This window comes from Cinclus cinclus, chromosome 4 (genome assembly GCF_963662255.1).
Source record: "Cinclus cinclus chromosome 4, bCinCin1.1, whole genome shotgun sequence".
NCBI classification, from domain to species: domain Eukaryota; kingdom Metazoa; phylum Chordata; class Aves; order Passeriformes; family Cinclidae; genus Cinclus; species Cinclus cinclus.
In genome coordinates this window covers 51322361-51340511 of record NC_085049.1, presented here as the reverse complement: position 1 = coordinate 51340511, position 18151 = coordinate 51322361, and the positions used below count along the sequence as shown (strand labels likewise).

Sequence of the window (18151 nt, the reverse complement as noted above, 5' to 3'; positions counted from 1 at the left end):
ACAAAGAAACAAAACATTCAAGGGCAATAAGTTAAAAACAAAAACAAAGAAAACCAAAACAAAAAAAAAAAAAAATAAAAAAAATCAAAACAAAAAAACAAACAAAAAACAAACAGCCAAGGAACCCCTCAACCCTATCTCTGAAATACTCTGCATTCAAAGAATTTTGAAGGAGCATAATCCAAAATGTTCTATCCATCTTAGATAATGAATACTAAAACACAAGAGAAAAGAAATCTCTGCTTCAGCTTGCAGTTTTGTCTAAGGAAGGGACATCATGCAGAAGCACAGGGTAATAAAAAATAGACTAGTCACAAGTTTATAGTCATTTAACCTTTAACATGTTTCAAAGTTCAGGTCACATAAAAGAATAGATTCAATTTCAAGACAACTTTTCCTTTTTGCTTAAAAGTCCCTATTTCAGAAACAAGAACAAAAATGAAGATTTGGAAGCTAAAGAGGGCTAAATTATAAACATAGCTTTCTTGGAATTTAGGTTAACAAACATCTAATTACACTACAAAATCCTTCATTCTAAAGAGGTACATCTAAATCATCTCTCAGATTCACTTATACAGTCCTCCTTATATGTCTCTAGCACTGTCTCATCCACTTGAAATACATTATCCACAAATGAATCTGCAAGTTGAAATTTGTTCATTCATACCTGTATTCTCAACAGCTTAAATCTTTTGGGACATGTAATGATACTCTTTGGAAAGAAGTTGACTCTTTGGGATGTTTTCCTGTTTTATGAAATTATCCATAGCTACTCCTATATCCATATAAAAAAACTGGTTTTAGGTATTTTTCATGCCAAAAAATACTAGAGTGAGTCGTAGGACAGTGTTTAGCACTTAGAATTCCTTAGCCCACTCTATTCTAGGACAAACTAGACATAAACTTAAATAGCTTTTAGCTAAATTAAGACTCTATTATAGCATATGATGTGTTTGGTAAATGGTAAAAACATATTCTTTGTTTACACTGCTAGAATCTAGAGCATCACATGAAATGTCCATTTTAACTGCACATTCTTTTCTGTGGGGCTGCTTCCTAAAAAGTCAGACCCTAGCCAACAGTACTGCCCATTTACTGGACTTTGCACTTGCTCTTGTTGAACATTATGAGGCTCTGGTCAGCCTGTGCATCTAGCCTGTGCAGACTGCTCTAAAGAACATCCCGGTCCTCCAGCACGCCAACCACTGCCCTCAACACAGTGTCATTTGCACACTTGAGATTGCATTCTGTTCCATCATGCAGGTAGCTTATGAAATTTTTTACTATTTTGGTCCCCCTACCATCCATGATGGGCTCCATTAATGATTGTCCACCAGTAATTACGTCTGTGCAATTTTGCACCACAAAACACAACTATTTGAGCCTGGTAGTACAGTCAATTTGCTAATGACCTTACTGTCTACTTTTCCAGCCCATACCTCAATAAATTTTGGGAATAAGACTCTGGGAGACAGTCTTGCTAAAATAAACAGCCTTGCTAAAATAAAGGCATGCAATATGCACTGCACTCCCCTTATTTCAGTGCCAGTCACCTTGTGACAGAAAACAATGAAGGCGACGAGTCCTTGGTAAACCCATGCTAGATTTTCACAATCACCCTCTTTCATAGGTTTAGAAATGGCTTCTGAACGTATTAAATCCAAGCATTCCCAGAAAGTGAGATAATGTTGATGGCATCTTTTTTCCTGGAACTTCTTCAATTTTCTGAAGATGAGTGAAATCTCTGCTCTTTTGCAATCACCAGTAACCTTCACAGTTGTTGTGATCTTCCAAAGATGATAGAGTAACCTCAAAATTATATCAGGCAGCTTGCTCAACCCCCTTGGATGTATCCTATCTATTCCCTTGAACTTGCCTATGTTTAGGGGAGTTAAGCTGTGCTGTAATTGGATAATATCTGCTTTCTTCTAAACCCAAAGGAATTCAAGCTCCAGGCAATGAGACAAGCAGAGATTTAAGTGCAGAGGATCACAGAAGCTGACATCTCGCATTCCTCTTTGGGTCCTCCATGAGAACTGCAATTTTACTCGATCACAATATTCGCTGAATCAATGGCTTCTTTTCACAGAGCACAGACAAATCAAATAGGTTAGCTTCAAAAATTTGTAAATTGGGACTACTAAAAATATTTTTAATGGAGATCAATGTATGTGGACATGCTAAATATTAGACATCTAATTAGATATTTAAAACACAACCTATACCTATACCAAAATATCAGTTTCAACATTACGCAAAACTTAAAGAACTTAGGGAAGATATATTCAATGATAAGATATCCTTAGCTCAACTTTCAAGACACTCCAGATGGAGATGCACTCATTGAAAAGAACTTATGACTGTATTATTGCTTCCATTTATAATAACACTTTTGGCTTAGAACAATTTTCCTTTGAGGCTACAGTAGTGAGCAGAAAGAACTGAAGCTTTTTTTTTTGTTTCACTTACATACACTTTTCCATTGCTTGTCTTGCTTATTCAGTTTTGATGCTTGTCTTTAGAAATATAAGACTAGGAATTATAATTAATGATATCTTTACTCTTTGGTATGTCATAGAAGCTAAGTGTAATTTAGAAAAAATATTGCATCATTTGCAACATATAGGTTTCAAATTATATCTGTAGTTCCATGCAACACTAATAGGCTTTCTTTTGGGAAGTATTTGTTTCAATCTGCCTATTTAACCAAGAACTGGACAGAGACAACTGAAGAGGACAGGTTTTGTTTAAAAATTAACAACATTTCGGGTAGGAAGAACTGAGATCTCATGGTGGGAGACCAGAAAGCAACCAGAGCACATCCTGCATGAGCTGTGAAGCTGGAGTGTTAGTGACAGCCTTTAATAGCTATAGTTGTGTTTACTTTTTCAGGTACAGACTGCAACAAACTACTTCTAAGCCCAGAATACCTGAGACAACTAGAAAATTAGATAAGCAGCACTGCTGAAAAAGGTAGAAGTCTTATGCATCTGAAGATAGTACAGACTATGAAAGGCATGCAATCCCCCAATACAGCAGCCGAAGCAACAGGAACGTATCAAGTGATTATTGATAAAACTCATGGAAAAAAGATTGATCTTCCAATATACTGCTTAGGAGAGAGTTTTTTTCTCCTTTTTAAAAGAAGGGTATGGATCTAATGAAATTTTCAACAGACTTTTTTGCTTTTATAAAACACTCTAACTTTACATGAAGTTTGACGAAAAAGGGATCATATTTTTTGCAGCATACAATACAGAATGGCTGGATGCTGACATGACATTTATAAGCAATTACAGGAGCTAGACATACATAAGTGTGTCAAGATACAAAAAATGTTATGGGGACCTCCTAATCCATGGGCTACACTTATTTCCTCACACTAGCCAAAAAACAGCAATCACTGTCACAAGCTCACGATCATAAACTCCAGTTTGAGACAAACCACATTATGGAGGATTATCAGAAAGGAAAACAAAACACATCATATGGGTCTAGTTTGGACATATGATAAGAAAACTAAAGATGGGAGACATGAGGAAATTCTTTTTGTAATTACTGTTTACTTATTAAGAGTTAGCACACATGAGCTAGTTCTTACTCTTCCTACTCCTCAGAAAAATAAAAATGAGAAGATAGAAAAATAAAACTGCTACCTACCTGCTGTGGAATACAAGCAAAAATTAGGAATGGCCATGTGTCTGAGTGTGGACAAACAAACAAACAAACAAAAAACCAACAAAAAAACAAACAAAAAAGCAACAAGAGAAGAAAACTCCTGAACAATAATTTCAAAAGCTGTCAGAAAGACTGGAATTTAAAAAAATCTATATAATCAAGCTCAGAATAAGAACAACAGTGTCACAGGGAAACAGTGTTATGTCTCTTGATGAATCTCTCCATCTCTCAGTGATGGATTTCTATTTAACTTGGTTGCAACTTATAAAGTGACTTTCTTTTTGAAAAAGTATGACCTGAAGTGATTTAAATTAAATTAAAAATGAAGTTTTTAAATGGAGTACTTACTTGGTGTGCTATGTAATCATCAATACTGATACTTCTCTTTATGAAAATAAGATGTGTCCATATGTTTATTCAGTGTAGGAAAACAGTAATTTATTCAGTGGTCATTGCTCAGGGTAACGAATTGTCTAAAAACTCATCATATTTAATTTATTCAGCTTTCTGACACCCTAGCAAGTTTAGAATTTTGCATTTGGCTCACATCATATTTACATTCAAGAAAACAATAACACTGATATCTAGATCGTACAGAAGTTAAGAGCTGTGTCAAGCAAATGTGCTGTCAGATTTCATCCACCAGAGGTAAAGTGAGCTCTGCCCTGTAGATCATTTGCTACATGGATGGACTGCTGATGAAAGGTTGCCTTAAGATCAGCCTTCTGGAGCATGTAGTCTGGAATTCTCCAAAGTCCACATGAAAGATGTGAAGATATCACTAAATACCAAGCTCATACTTAGTGAAACATCTGTTGGCCAGATCTTTCATGTCATCTGGGATAGCCTGTTTGACATTGCACAATCAGACAGACACAAACACTACTGCCATCAATTGCCTCTGAATGGCTTTGGCAATGTATGGGAGCAGATATGAATACAAGAAGGTATCAGCAATGGCTTGGGTGAAATGACGAGTATTCATGCTAATGTTAGAAAGATAAAGCCCATTCCTCTACTCAATCACTTGCAATCCATTTTTCATGTGATACAGTGTTTAACTTGTAGTAAAACTATACTATTGTTCGATGGGCATAAATTAAGATCTTTATCAAACACTAGGGTTTCCCCCATGCTGTTTCACAGCCTCACCTTCCATGGAACTCTGAGTACGCTGAGTCTATAATGAAGGTATTAAACATTTTTTTTTTTGTGAAGACTGATGCCTAATGACTTATTGCACTGTGATATTTAAACATGGTTTAGGTAGGTGCTTGCTTTGTAGTGATTTTGTAGAATGTTCTCTAACACTGAATAAAATCATAATGACTGAAACCTACATAAGAGCATAAGCAAAACCTAAACCACTACAATACAAAATAGTGAATTATTCAAAAAGCTTTTAGACAAGACTTAAGATATTTGTATCAGTTTCCAATAAGAAAAGGGTTTTTTCCCTTCCCTCTCATTTTACTTACCCTATACAACACTGAAATCTGCAGTACAAAATGGTGTCCAAATATTTTTCTCTTCCTTCAAACCCTAGCATATGGGATCTCTTAGCCCAGCAATATGTACTCCTCCCTACACACTTGTTTGAAACACAACAGATAGCCACTGATACCATGTGTCACTATTTGGCTCTGCTTCAGCACTTTGCTATAAAACACTGAGACCAGAAATTAAGGACTGGGAAGTATAGACTGTTCCAAGTTTCTGCTGCTCGTCTCTCCAGAAGTAGGAAGTCCACATGATTTGGTATTACCCAACTGTAGACAATGAAACAGCTACCGACACATGGAAACAGATAACCTAGTACTGAGTTGCTAGTCTGGGCTAGACAGAATAGAGTATATGCCCAATATAGTTATACCACATATTTCTCAAAATCAACTTTTCAGTGCAGACAACACATACACTTGAAAAAAAAAAGATAAACATAGGAAATAATTCTAGTTACAATGATCAATGTTGAACATTGAAATATTCATTCACTGAAAAAAAATTAACCTTCACAGACATATTCACTTTAAATTTATCATACACTCTGCTCTGTAGGAGACATATGTTGTTATATTTTTCATAACATGAAGCTAATGGCTTGAGTAGCTTATTTGACATCAGTCCACAGTTCAACCTTTCAGCCTGCTGTGCAAATTAAAATGTCAGCTCGTGGTTCACCTGTCATCATCTGAACCTAAATACTTCCTGAGTATTTCTCCCTAAATCTGTGCTTTATTTCATTCCTGATAAACTCAATAATAATTCGGGGAAAAAGAAAAAGTGTGGCAAGAGGGTGATACAGTACAAATCTCTCTGAAATCAGCTGGGTTTCTTTCTCCTGCCTTCTCCATCCCTTCCTTTTCTCCCCGGCCTCAGGAACACCTGTCCAAACGTGGTTGTCTTGTTGACAGAAACATGGAACAAAATTGTAAGTGTAGTTTTCAGTTAAGCAATTAAAAAACCCCAAAACCAAACATGACAGGGTTATTTGGGCCAGACAGAGAGAAGCAAGAATGGCTCAAGTGAATTACTGTGTGTAAAACTCTGGCCTACTGGCTGAGTAATTCAAAACAGGATATTTTCCTTCTTTAATATATGAACAAATACTTCCTTCCTGTGTGAAGAAATAAAACCTTCAATGTTCTGCTTTTTATTATTTTAGAAAGAAACCAGGGATCAGAGAGCATCAACTAATGAAACTGTTTTGTATATGTATTTCAAATTAAAATGAAAAAAATCCTAAAATTTAAGCCAGATCTCTATGTTTACACACACACTTTTCCCATCTACCAAATGATTCTTGGAACTTGGGCACCAAACATTTTGCATGCGCTTAAATGAAACAGTAATTCTGAAAATGTACCTTAAAATAGTTGCCAAAAAGGAGAAGAAAAATATAAAATTTAAAAAAAATATTTTTAATTTTTATTTTTTAAAAATAAAAACACCTTAAGTCATCATCTCATTGGTAATAATTTCATAGAAAGCCCAGATATTTTCTGTGGAGAGGAGTTGGCAAAAGAATCCTGGCATCAGATGACCAAAGACTGATCAACTATAAACTGCACTGCATCAGCCAACAGCATACTTGGTTTCACAACTCCATGATCCATACAAACACATAATTATAAATGGGACCTAGTCCTGCCAGTAGCAGGGCTATTGCATCAATCTCCTGTGCAACGTTACAGTGGAATATTGATAAATGGCTCTTGCAAAGACACAGCAGCTGAATAAGCACATTCAGAGACAAGGGTTAATGAAAAAAAATCTTAGTTATATCCTCTTAGGTCTCAAAAGGCCACATTGCTGTTAGTTTTCTTTGCTTTACCTGAAAGCATTAAGGAAAAAAAAAATAAGGCAGCCAATGAACGCAAACAATTGGAGAAAGCAGTTCTCCAGACAAGAACATAGGTGACTCATCAACAGCTGCCTTACTATTTAATATGCATACTAGGTCTAGAAATTCCCATATAGATTGTCTTTTAAGGCTATAAAGAAAAAAACTCTTTACAGATTCCTTTTCTTGTTTACTGAATGGCAATATTGAGTCTACAGACATTTTTTAGTTTTTACCTAAGTATAGCTAAATTCAGTTTTGAATGCCATGTTATTCCTCAAATTCCTCTGGAGTCCACTTTTATTTCTTAGAATGGAAGCTTCTCATCCAGTTTCAATCCTTTTGAAACTGAAAGACCATTTCTAACTCTATATAACTTGTAAAAATAACTAGTAACAATTCCTGATTATTGAGCATAACAAAACTGCTAAGTGTGGGGCTTTTTTTTCTGATCTACTCGTACTTCTCTTCATAATTTACTACTGTATTTAAACCTCTGATTTTTTTAGCACACTACACAAAAGATAATAAGCTTGTTTCACATTTTGCTTTGGGGATTTGTTCTTTTTACTGGAATACAGCTGACATTCAATGCTGCAGTATTTTCTAAATTGATATCACTCCATCATGAACACGAAGAAAATACACATTAAAATATTACTGAAATTATATTGTGTTACTAAAATACAAACATTTTGGAACAAAAGGAACTGCATCCTTATTCTCATTTGATTGCCTTTTAGCTGTAAAAATGGATGGTGTTCTACAGTGGGTGTGACATTAATAGCACAGTAAGTACCAGAGCATCACAAAGAGCAGGAAGCAGTTAACCAAGACAAATAAATTTAAAACAGCTATGGATAAGAAATGCTTCTTTATTTCTGGACATCCAATGTGTTAATTCTAGCCTTGGTAGTGCTTTCCATTTTTCTTCATTTCCAACATCTACAGGACTGCTTAAGAAGAACAGCAAAGGCTTTATGCTAATTACTGTGCTTACTTCAGAAAATGTGAAAGCATCCACATTTATTTCTTCATATTCATCTTCCACTTCATCACTTTTAACATCTGCAAGAGCACTGGCCAGTTTCTTTCGCAAAAGAAAACCCTTCCAAAATGCCTAAACAAAAAAATTAAAGCATGTTATACATAGCCATACATCAAACCCAAATCCAGATTCTCTATGTTATCCCATTAGGAAGATAAAACATCTTGGGCCTTTGTTTAATAGCTCAATGATCTGTTTTTTGAACTTTATGTGACATTGAAAACTACAAGACAAATTAAATGCCAGCATATGTCTAAAGCTTAGAGTACTCAAGAGGCTCTCCACAAGTAAGCAGAAAGGAATCCTGCAACTCCCTCAACTACAAACCTGGGTCAACTAATTAATTATTTGACAATTCCTTCAGGGACTATTATAAACTGAAAGGAAAGGCTACATAAGAAAAACCTGAGTGCCAACTTTCAAATTAATGAGAATAAAAATACAGATGTACTAAATGTCTTATGGTTTACAAGTGGCAATTCTTGGAGACATTTCATGTAATTGACTTAAGTCAGTTACCCTTTATTAACTAAGATCTTTATTAAAAAAGAAAATATATATATATATGTACCAGTAAGCATAATAACCTCTAAGAAAAAGGAGAGCACATTAGGAATTAAAGTGCTAGAAAACTAGGAAGGCTCTTAGGAACACATGCCAAGCAGAGAGTCATGTCCAGCAAAAACACTGCAGAGATCAAAATGAGATAGATACATGGAATTAAGAAAACTGCATACAAGACAGCAATTTCCCCCCAGATCAGTATTTGACATCATTAGATTTCAAGATGCCCCAAGTGTTTAAAACACCATGCAAAATATCCTCACTGTCATAAAATAAGTGCTGTTGTACACCATTAATGGCTCTGCAATGAAGGCACTAAAATAGGAAGGGTAAATCTCATATTCTGTTTTAACATTTAGATTATTAATTTTTAGAAAAAGTTTGTCTAATCATATAAATTATTGAAAATGTTCTTTTACACACATATTTTCCTGATTATTATAAAATGATTACATGTTTTAGAGCTGCTTTTTTATAATTTCATTGTTGTTATTTTCCAACAGACCTTTGTAAGCATCCAGATAAAATACCCTGATATTACTGAGTGATCAAATGACAAATGTATTTCATTCAACAAAGACAATTAGTTTTTACAGATTCAAAGGAGAATAGCAATCCTAATGATATATGCAGAAGGCTAAATTGTGAGGCAGCTGCTAACAGAGATGTATGAAAGCACCAGGTTAGTGCTCAGTCATGATCAAAAAGAAAAATCACATGAAGAAGTTTTTAAGAAACAAAATAAAAACTTCCTTACTGTGCAAATTCATTCTATATCTGTCCATGGAATTCAGTTCTTGTTGCTTCTTTTAATAAGATTGTAACAGATTGTGGCAAAGGTTCAGAGAGGAACAAAAAGAGAATTATGGAAAAATGTGAAAAGAGACTAAACAGACTAAAATTTTATTTACAGAAAGTGGATGTAATGATGGATGTATGCAAGATCTAAAAATCTGTAATATGCACAGAAAATAAATAATAAATTACTTTTATTTTCATACATACTTTGGGAATTACCATGTTCGAAACAGATGAAAGGAAGCACATATTAATCACTACGTAGATTTGTTAAACGCACCACTTTAATATATAGTAGAGGTCAAATACATAAGTTAAAAAATGGATTAAATAAGTTAATGGAAATCAATTGTTAATATGCTTGCTACACATTTTACTGCAATAAAAAAATTTTGCTTTTAAATCACCTTGTCACTTTTGAAACTTGTATATAAGACTTCATGGAATATTTTCAAGTTAACTTGAAATATGAAATTGAAGGGTTTACTTGCTTCAAAATGTAGAAAATAACCCCATGAACCTTGTCAACTTGGCAGGCAAATACTGGTTACCAAACTAAACAGAGTCAAGGTATGGACTTCAACTCTCAGCCATAGTGAACCATTCCGTTCAACTTAGTTCAGTATCTACCATGGGACAGCCTAGGCCACGGTCTGCTCCCAAGGACAATACAGATAAAGCAACCCTGGATTTTGGAGATAGGAAGAGAAGGAAAGAAATGGATAGGTAGGACAGAAGAGACAAGAAGATTATTTAGTCACAAAAAGATCAGATATAACACATTAGTTTCACAGCATCCATCAGTTTCATAGCATAGACAGGCCCAAGTAAGAACATGGGCACAGTACCTCTTAAACATGATATTAGAATTAAGTAAAGTACAAATAATTCAGGGAAATACTTGGTGGAAAAAGGGGAAATATTTTTATGTTTGTATAAAGCTTTTTGTAAAGAAGTATCTGTTTAGAAGCAACAAGCTTACGCTGATTAAATAGAACAAAAATATTTAATTATGAAACTTAATAAGCAAAAATAGAAGATGACGCACAAAACTAGAAAGATTTTTTATGTTATTAAACTTACAAAATAAGAAAATGCCATAAACCAACCTGGATTACTGTGGCAGCTTCATGTTTCTGTCTCAAAGCTTCTACAAACTGATGATTCTCTGTTTTATTGCAGTTATTTGTCCTCTGAGCATGGTACTGTCGCCAAAAAGACTGGATCAAGGATGCTGCCATATGTAGTCTCATGGAGAAATAAATACATTTATGATTCACATGGCCTCACCAGTACAAGTGGAACATCATATCTGCCAAACTTCAACCATAAAACATAGCACTATGCTTTGAGACAAATGAAAAGTTGTGCCACTAAACAAGAAATTACAATCCAGATGTGACATATATGTTCAGAAACACTAGAGGATATTCACATCACATAACATCTGAAATCCAATTATCTTAGGACTAATCTCCACTGGGCTCTGCTCCATGAACAGTCACAGTAGAGGAGGAGTCCTCAAAGGACGGATTAGGAGCAGAAATGGTGCAGCAATGACTGAATACACTACTGGAGGGGTCTACTTATTTCCACCGACTTCACAAAAAAACAAAACAACAAAAGAAAACAAAACAAACAACAAAAAAATTCCCAACCACCCCCAAGAAAAAACCAACACCCTAAAACACCCCCAAAAAAACCCAAACAAACAAAAACAAAACAAAACAAAACAAAAAAAAAAAAAAAAAACCAAACAAAAAAAACCCCACCAAGCACTAAAGAGGGATAAATATTGAAAACTGCATGAGAAAGGTATTCTCAATGAAGCAGACAGGAAAAACACAGAAAGTGCAATTTCATCTTTTGCCTGCTTTTACCCTTTAAGACTTCTGACCACTGGTTATTATGCATATATTTTCTAATTTGCTCATTTTTTAACAAGCACTAAGGACAGACTATTTAGATCTGTTCAGTGGTTCAGATTTCTAAATACATGTTCAACTAATTCATACTGTTGGAGAAAAAGTATAATGTCAGCTCTGCATTATAAATTTACTACCTTTACTATCTTGGAATTCTTTTCTCCACAAAATACTCATTTCAACTGGATAGTGTACTAAAGAAAAGACATCTAAATTTCCAATCTTTACATAATTCCTTTCCTTGTGTAGTGCATCTATTTAAATAGAGGACGACTAGTCAGAAAAAAAAATAAATTCACACTTCAAGGTCAAGAAAAATACAAACACTGGTTTGCATTCTGTTTTAAAGTGAAGTCTCCATAAACACACTTACAGAATATATCTGAAGCATTAACGAAAAACTAAATTAACTATTTCACAAAATTTTTGAAGCATTCATCTCATGCAATAGACTAATGTATTCTTGCTTTCAGCTGGCTGAGAGGTGATCATGAATTGTATGGTCTTCTTTAATCATAAATTTTCTGACAAATTGCTAGTGCCTTAAAGTGCTTACTAAGCAGGTTCTGATTTACCATAAACCTAAACAGCTCAAAAAAGCATACCTGCCATGCTCGCTTTTCATACTGTTCTCTAAACCCCCATTTTTGAAACTGAATTCTTATGAATTTTTAATTCAAATCTTGAGGAATTACTGCAAAAAATCAGCTTCTGTTTCCCTTGTCTGTACATCCAGAACCATACAAATTAGCAGGAAACACATTCCAAAGAGGTAATAAACCACTCTGTTTCATGCAGGAGGAAATCTGGGGACACATTACAAGCTGAACTGTCCTCTCACGCCTGCCTCTACTTTTAAGAAGCAGGTTAAGGCATGTTGGAGGAGGGCCAAAAGCAGGGCAGGCCATTAGCTCTTCAGTCATCACAACAGCAAAAAACTGGCCTAAATCAAGGGATTAGGATGGTAGACTTCAGTAATTTTTCCTCTTGCCTTCTAAATGATACTGACTGTAAAGTTTACACAGATGAATCTTCAATGTCTAATGAAAAATTTTGGCAAAAAACCCCCTTACACTAGTTTCTAGTTAATCTCCTCCAAAGTTTCTGCAAACCATTTGCCATTTGCATTCCTAACTCTGTATGTGTCATTGAATTGGTGTCTTAATGTTACTTGAAGTACATAAGTATCTATATCCTAACAGACCAACTGGGAGAATACCACAAAGTATTCTTCATTGTTAGTATGGAAGCCTAGTGTGCAACACTTGAATATAATGCTTTATTGTCTAATAAGCTTAAAAATATTATCTTACCAGTTCTGTGCCAAAAAATCCTCACTCCTATTGTCTACCTGTATAATTGATTTGAAAGAAACCTGACATCTGTCTTACCTTTCTTTATCATTCCCAAAGTGCTGGAAATTTCTTCCCATATCACTTGTTACTATCACTGACTGTTGCAATGTGAGCTTGCCTGACATATTATTGTCACCTTTGCTCTCCACACTGTAATTAATACAAGATTCAGTGCTCTTCTGCTTCAATCTCTGATCTCCTCTATTTTCCTTCTGGTGTACAGGTATGGAGGAGTTAATGAATGTGGCCTGAATATCACCAGTAGCAATCCATCTTTTGGAAGGATCCAACAAGACCTGTTTATTTTCTGTCGCACCCATGATAAAGAGGTTATTTTCCTGTAGGCAGCCAGTGGATGCATGCTTTAAATGATTTTGAAGTGCTTCTGGTCCATCTCTGTCAGTAATGTTTAGTTGACCGTACTCATGTACATATCGATGTTTAATACTAAGTTTCATCAACTGATTAAAATACCAGCATTGTCCCAGTGCAGAATCAATAGAAGAGGCAACTCTGAAACAAAAAAGAAGAAAAAAAAATGTATATGTCTGTTAGAATGCTTTTTCAAAAAATTCCCTCTTTTATTTTCTAAAATAGCTTGTATTTTCAAGTATTCTTACATGTTTCCATATTCTTACAGCAAATAGAAATTACTCCTATTGGAAATCCAGTTTCAGTAATTATAAACCTTATGAAATTTTGTCTTCTTTTGGACATATATAATCACACGTATTTCTTATTTTTACTCTGAGTTTTTCTAAAAGAGAAAGTTTTCAGTTTGTTTTTTTGTTTGTTTTTTTTTTAATAGCCATTATAGCATGCATTTCACCATTAACTTTCTGTGTGGTTAGTGGTATGTGAAGCTCACATTTTTAGAGGGTTTGAGGCAATTTTCCCTTAATAATCAAATCTTACCTGGCAACTGTGAAAGCTCATATAAAAATAACAGTAATTTTAAAATTGAGATAAGAACTAAAGCAACAGAACCCAAACTTAGATTCAAACCAACAAACTACAATGTCTAAAGAAAATTCAGGAAAAAATAAATTTTTAAGTACAGACCTTTCTATCAACATAAGGGAAAGCACTAGATGAAGCAACAATACTCTATGAAGTCTGGCTCTCACTCCTTCTTAGTGCAACACTGTCTAAATGATGAGGATAAGTAAGTAAATATGAACCCATTGTTATAGATTCAGATGGCTGTCAGTACTTTGGATGGTGTTTTTTCATTTTATTAGGTAGCAGATAGTTCTGGAATCATGAAAACATTTTCCTTAAATGATATAGGTAGATGCAGAGATCTGCAATCTGGTGCCAATTTCAGAGGAGTCCAAAGTCAATTCTAGGTCGGCAATCCAAGAAAAAAGCAGAAATAAGATCAATTTTCTTTTAGTCTGGAAAAATTAGGTCCTAAAATCATAGTTAGAATAATGGAAATTTCCTACCTGTTTATCATTCTGGAAAGGTGAAATTTTTATCAGGCTATATAGGGGACTCTTTACCACTATAATTGTATCCTCAGTGAAGTTCAACTAAGAACATTTTAGATTTTTAAGAATCAATCAGATCCTATAAGAGTAAAAAGGATTCCAACTCTTCTTCTGCTTGTACAACTTCAGTGCTCTTGGCCAAAATCTGAATGGGTAAATTGATCCACACAGCTTAATTACGTAACTCACTGTGTAATAGCTGTACATTTGATTGTCCACTACAAAACATTATCCCTACTCCTGTTAATTCTACACATATCACAAGTCCTAAAAATATTCAAACCAATCAATATATTTGTTTAAGGATCTAACAAACTATATAGTAAGATTAACAATTTCTTTACCAGAAAATATTTGAAACATTAATTAATTTATTTAGTTAAATATATTGATTCAGTTCAAGTATTAAAAAAAATATAAGTCTGGTACAAGATCATTACCAAATTTCTACATAAAATAATATGGTAAGAAGACAAAAAAAATGGATAAATGGAAAAAATCCATTCCTACCTGTTTTTTAATTTGATTTATTTTGTTGGTTTATTTATTTATTAATATTAAAATATTGCAGAAAATCCCAGAATGCTTTATATATAAAGCAAAAAAAAATTCCTACGAAAATCATATCCTGAGTATGCCTGTTCATTGTCAAAAAAAAAAAAACCCTGAAAGAAAGAAAAGAAAAACCACCATAACAGTGAATCCTATCCTTTGACAGGCGCAGGTGTATCTCAAGCAGGTGTTTCATCCTTCAAGTGGCTATGAATATATTAAGCAGAAATGAAAGGGGAGATTGAGGAAGTGAAAATTCAGACAGGGAATAATTTTGTGTGTTATTTTATTTTTTTTACAGAAGCTGCTTTTTGAGTTGTTTTTCCAAGCTGTAAAATATGATCTTGTCACTGCGGGCATGCGCCCTCTCCCATACCTTCTCTGGCAATCCTCAACTATACTTTTAATTTGCAGGATTTTTAGGCTGCCCTCTGTATTAGTAGCTTTTCGGTTTAGGCAGTCAGATTAGTTTAAAGGAACTAGAGATGAAGCTGAAGTGTTATATCAGAGACCTATGTGCAACGAAGTGGCATGGTGTGTTTGAGGTTCTCCTGCAAAGGTAAAGCTCCAGTGCACAGACACCGGAGGTCACGATGGGGCTTCAATACTAACTTGGTGGCAGTCAGCTTGGTGGTTCCCTTCAGTGAACAGGGATATCAAACATCCTATCACTGCAACTTTCTCAGTGTCTCAGCATCACTGAACTCTTGATATCAGAAATGTGCTCCTGAAGATTGCTTATTCAAACCACAGAACGGAAGCTGCTGTAATGGAAAATACACAGGACAGGCTTACTTCTCCAATGGTAAAAAAGTCATACAAGGAAAGAGAGAAGACAAAGTAATTAAAATGACTTTTGATACCACCATATTTCCTTTTCAATTAATGTAAACTCATTGTTTGCCTTTCAGACCTTTTCCAGTGTTATTGGTCACACTTAACCTGGAACTGCTTCTTGGTTAAGATCTGATCACGTTTTAAGCATAAATTGGCATCAAGACAAAACAAGAAATGAAATTATCTTACGGAAGCACCAGTATCCATAGTGTCTGGCTGTTTAGTATGCAATGAAATATAGATAAATATGGTGGCCTTGCAACAGCGAAGTTTTTATGGCTTTCTGCTTTGACCAGCACATTCCTTCATGTTCCATCACTGCCAGGCTACCCACGACTTTATTTTGATCATAACAAGCGAAAGTGATTTATGCCATATGCAAATCTTAGCATAACCATAAAGCATAACCACTGCTTTTGCAGGGAGAGAAAGGGGCAATAAGCCAGACGAGCAAGGGACGAGTCTTGCAGTACTGTACAAATGTGCTAAACTAGCAGCCCTGCTACTAAAGACCAAGATATTATTTTCATAGAAAAACACTAAGAGCAAAAACCTGCCTCTACTTTTTTTTTGTTGTTTGATTGTATACCTCTGTATTTTTGCTAGCATTTTTCAGGGACTTTGAGGAAAGATAGAAGCATTAGAATCAGATTTTAATCTATTTGGAAATTTAAGTCAGGCATTTATTAAGGACTCTTACAATTTCAGTCCTCACATCAATTCACAAAGAGTATCCATCACTGGCCTGGTTAATTTAGACCAAAATCTGCTCAATTGCCATGCAGTATGGCAACAGAGGAGTAGACATGGGGAGGAATAAACCCCACTGGCAGCACCTAGGAAGCATAAGAGTCCATGCACAGGCTGACTTAACTAATATAGAAAAAGCCAAATTATTCATGCTTAAAGGCTTTCCAGTGAAATTTATATCAGCAAAAATGTTGCTACTTAAGAAATTTAAAGTGATGGCAGAAGCTTGCTTGTAAAGCTAACACTTTTTGTATAGAATTTTCTACTGCAATCACACCTGCCTGGTTATTCAAAGAGCATAATTTTCTCAGAATGAGACAGTAAATCTGGAAAAGTCAGCAGAACAAATCTCCCAGAAGCAAAACGGACAGCTGGGAAAAAACAAGCCAGTTCTGATCAGGAATGACAGTTTTCTCCTGGCCCTTGCAGTTAAATCATAATTAATATTCCACCCCTTTGTATGCTAGCGTGTGCTAGTTAAAACCTTGCTTAATATAACGTTTTTCCCTACTGTGACTTTTATAATTATAATAATGGAATATTCAAATAGTACACCTCAAATTACGTGAGCTTTTGTTTGCAATAATGTGGGGTAAAATCTAATGTCCTCAGGGAAACTTCTATAAGCATCATTACTGATGTTCAACTGCAGTTTACCAAAGCTCCTGACAAACATGAAACAGGTCACTGTTGACACATTTTCTCCTTGCAACACCATTTATGAAATTCCTGTCATTTTCACTGTAATATACATACAATATTTATAAAGTTCAGGTTCCACTAGCCAGACAACTGCACATCTGATGGCTGAAAACAAATTGCTGCAGCACAGACATCACATTACTTTTTTACATGATTACTTATTACAAGTAATCTAAAAGCTATGTGACAAAACATTTAGTATAATAGAGAAATTCAATTTTAAAGTCAATTTTATTCTTAAACATGGCAACAACAGAGAAGTTTTGGGAAGAAACAGCAGAGAAAATTTAAATGGGCAGCAGTGGTATATGAAACAGATTAGGGAAGCAAGCAGTGATTACTTTTGGCAGCTTACATACTTGAGGTTGCACCTACAGGGGCTCATAACTTAGCAAGATGTGAAACAGATAGAAGTTTGCTCTATTGTTGGCCTGTTGTTTAGCAATGACACATTAATTCAGTCAAAGTATTGCAATATGCACATATAATAGCTATGCTGCTAAGGCTTATATACAAAAAAAAGTTGTTTAGAGTTCCTTTTATGAACTACAGTTTGCAATGGTTTTCAAGTAATCCATAAATTTTACTTCAGTCAAAACAAAAGATAGATGGCTTTAACACACAAGAAATTAATTTTAAAATCAAATTTGATACAAGATGCTTCAATCATGTCATGGTTACTGATTTAAAAGACCACGAATGAATTCTCAAAAGCTCAACCCCCCCTCCACTACACTCCGCACCCTCCCTTCACCCAAACCATGAATTCAGGAAAGAAGAGAAGTTTACATAATCACCTCTTTCCACTACTCTTCTTCCTAAATATCTGCAGACTCTTTGCAATATTTCTCTTTCAAAATTTACATAGAATCATAGAAAAATTTTCAATTGAAAGAACTTCAGGAGGTCTCTGGTTCAACGTTCTGCTTCAAAGCTGGGTTAGACCAGGCTGCTCAGGTTTTTATCCAGTCAGGTCTTGGAAATCTCCAAGAACAAGACTACACGATGACTCTGGGAAGCCTACTGCAATTCATCACTGTACCACCCTTAAAAAGGTTTTTCCTTTTTTTATGTCCAGTTGTACTATCTCTGGCTGGAATGAATTA

The 18151-nt window shown here is 34.8% G+C and overlaps 1 protein-coding gene across 1 annotated transcript in view; it reads right to left on the bottom strand.

Annotated features, from left to right (window-relative positions):
* Positions 1-18151, bottom strand: part of LRRIQ1 (leucine rich repeats and IQ motif containing 1) — a 102084-nt gene that overhangs the window by 56378 nt on the left and 27555 nt on the right. Inside the window, exons 15-17 of the mRNA XM_062492514.1 lie at positions 12748-13224; positions 10541-10679; positions 8022-8141 (exon numbers count right to left, since the gene is read on the bottom strand). Of these exons, the coding sequence (XP_062348498.1) occupies positions 8022-8141; positions 10541-10679; positions 12748-13224 (736 nt within the window). The remainder of the gene's footprint in view (positions 1-8021; positions 8142-10540; positions 10680-12747; positions 13225-18151) is intronic.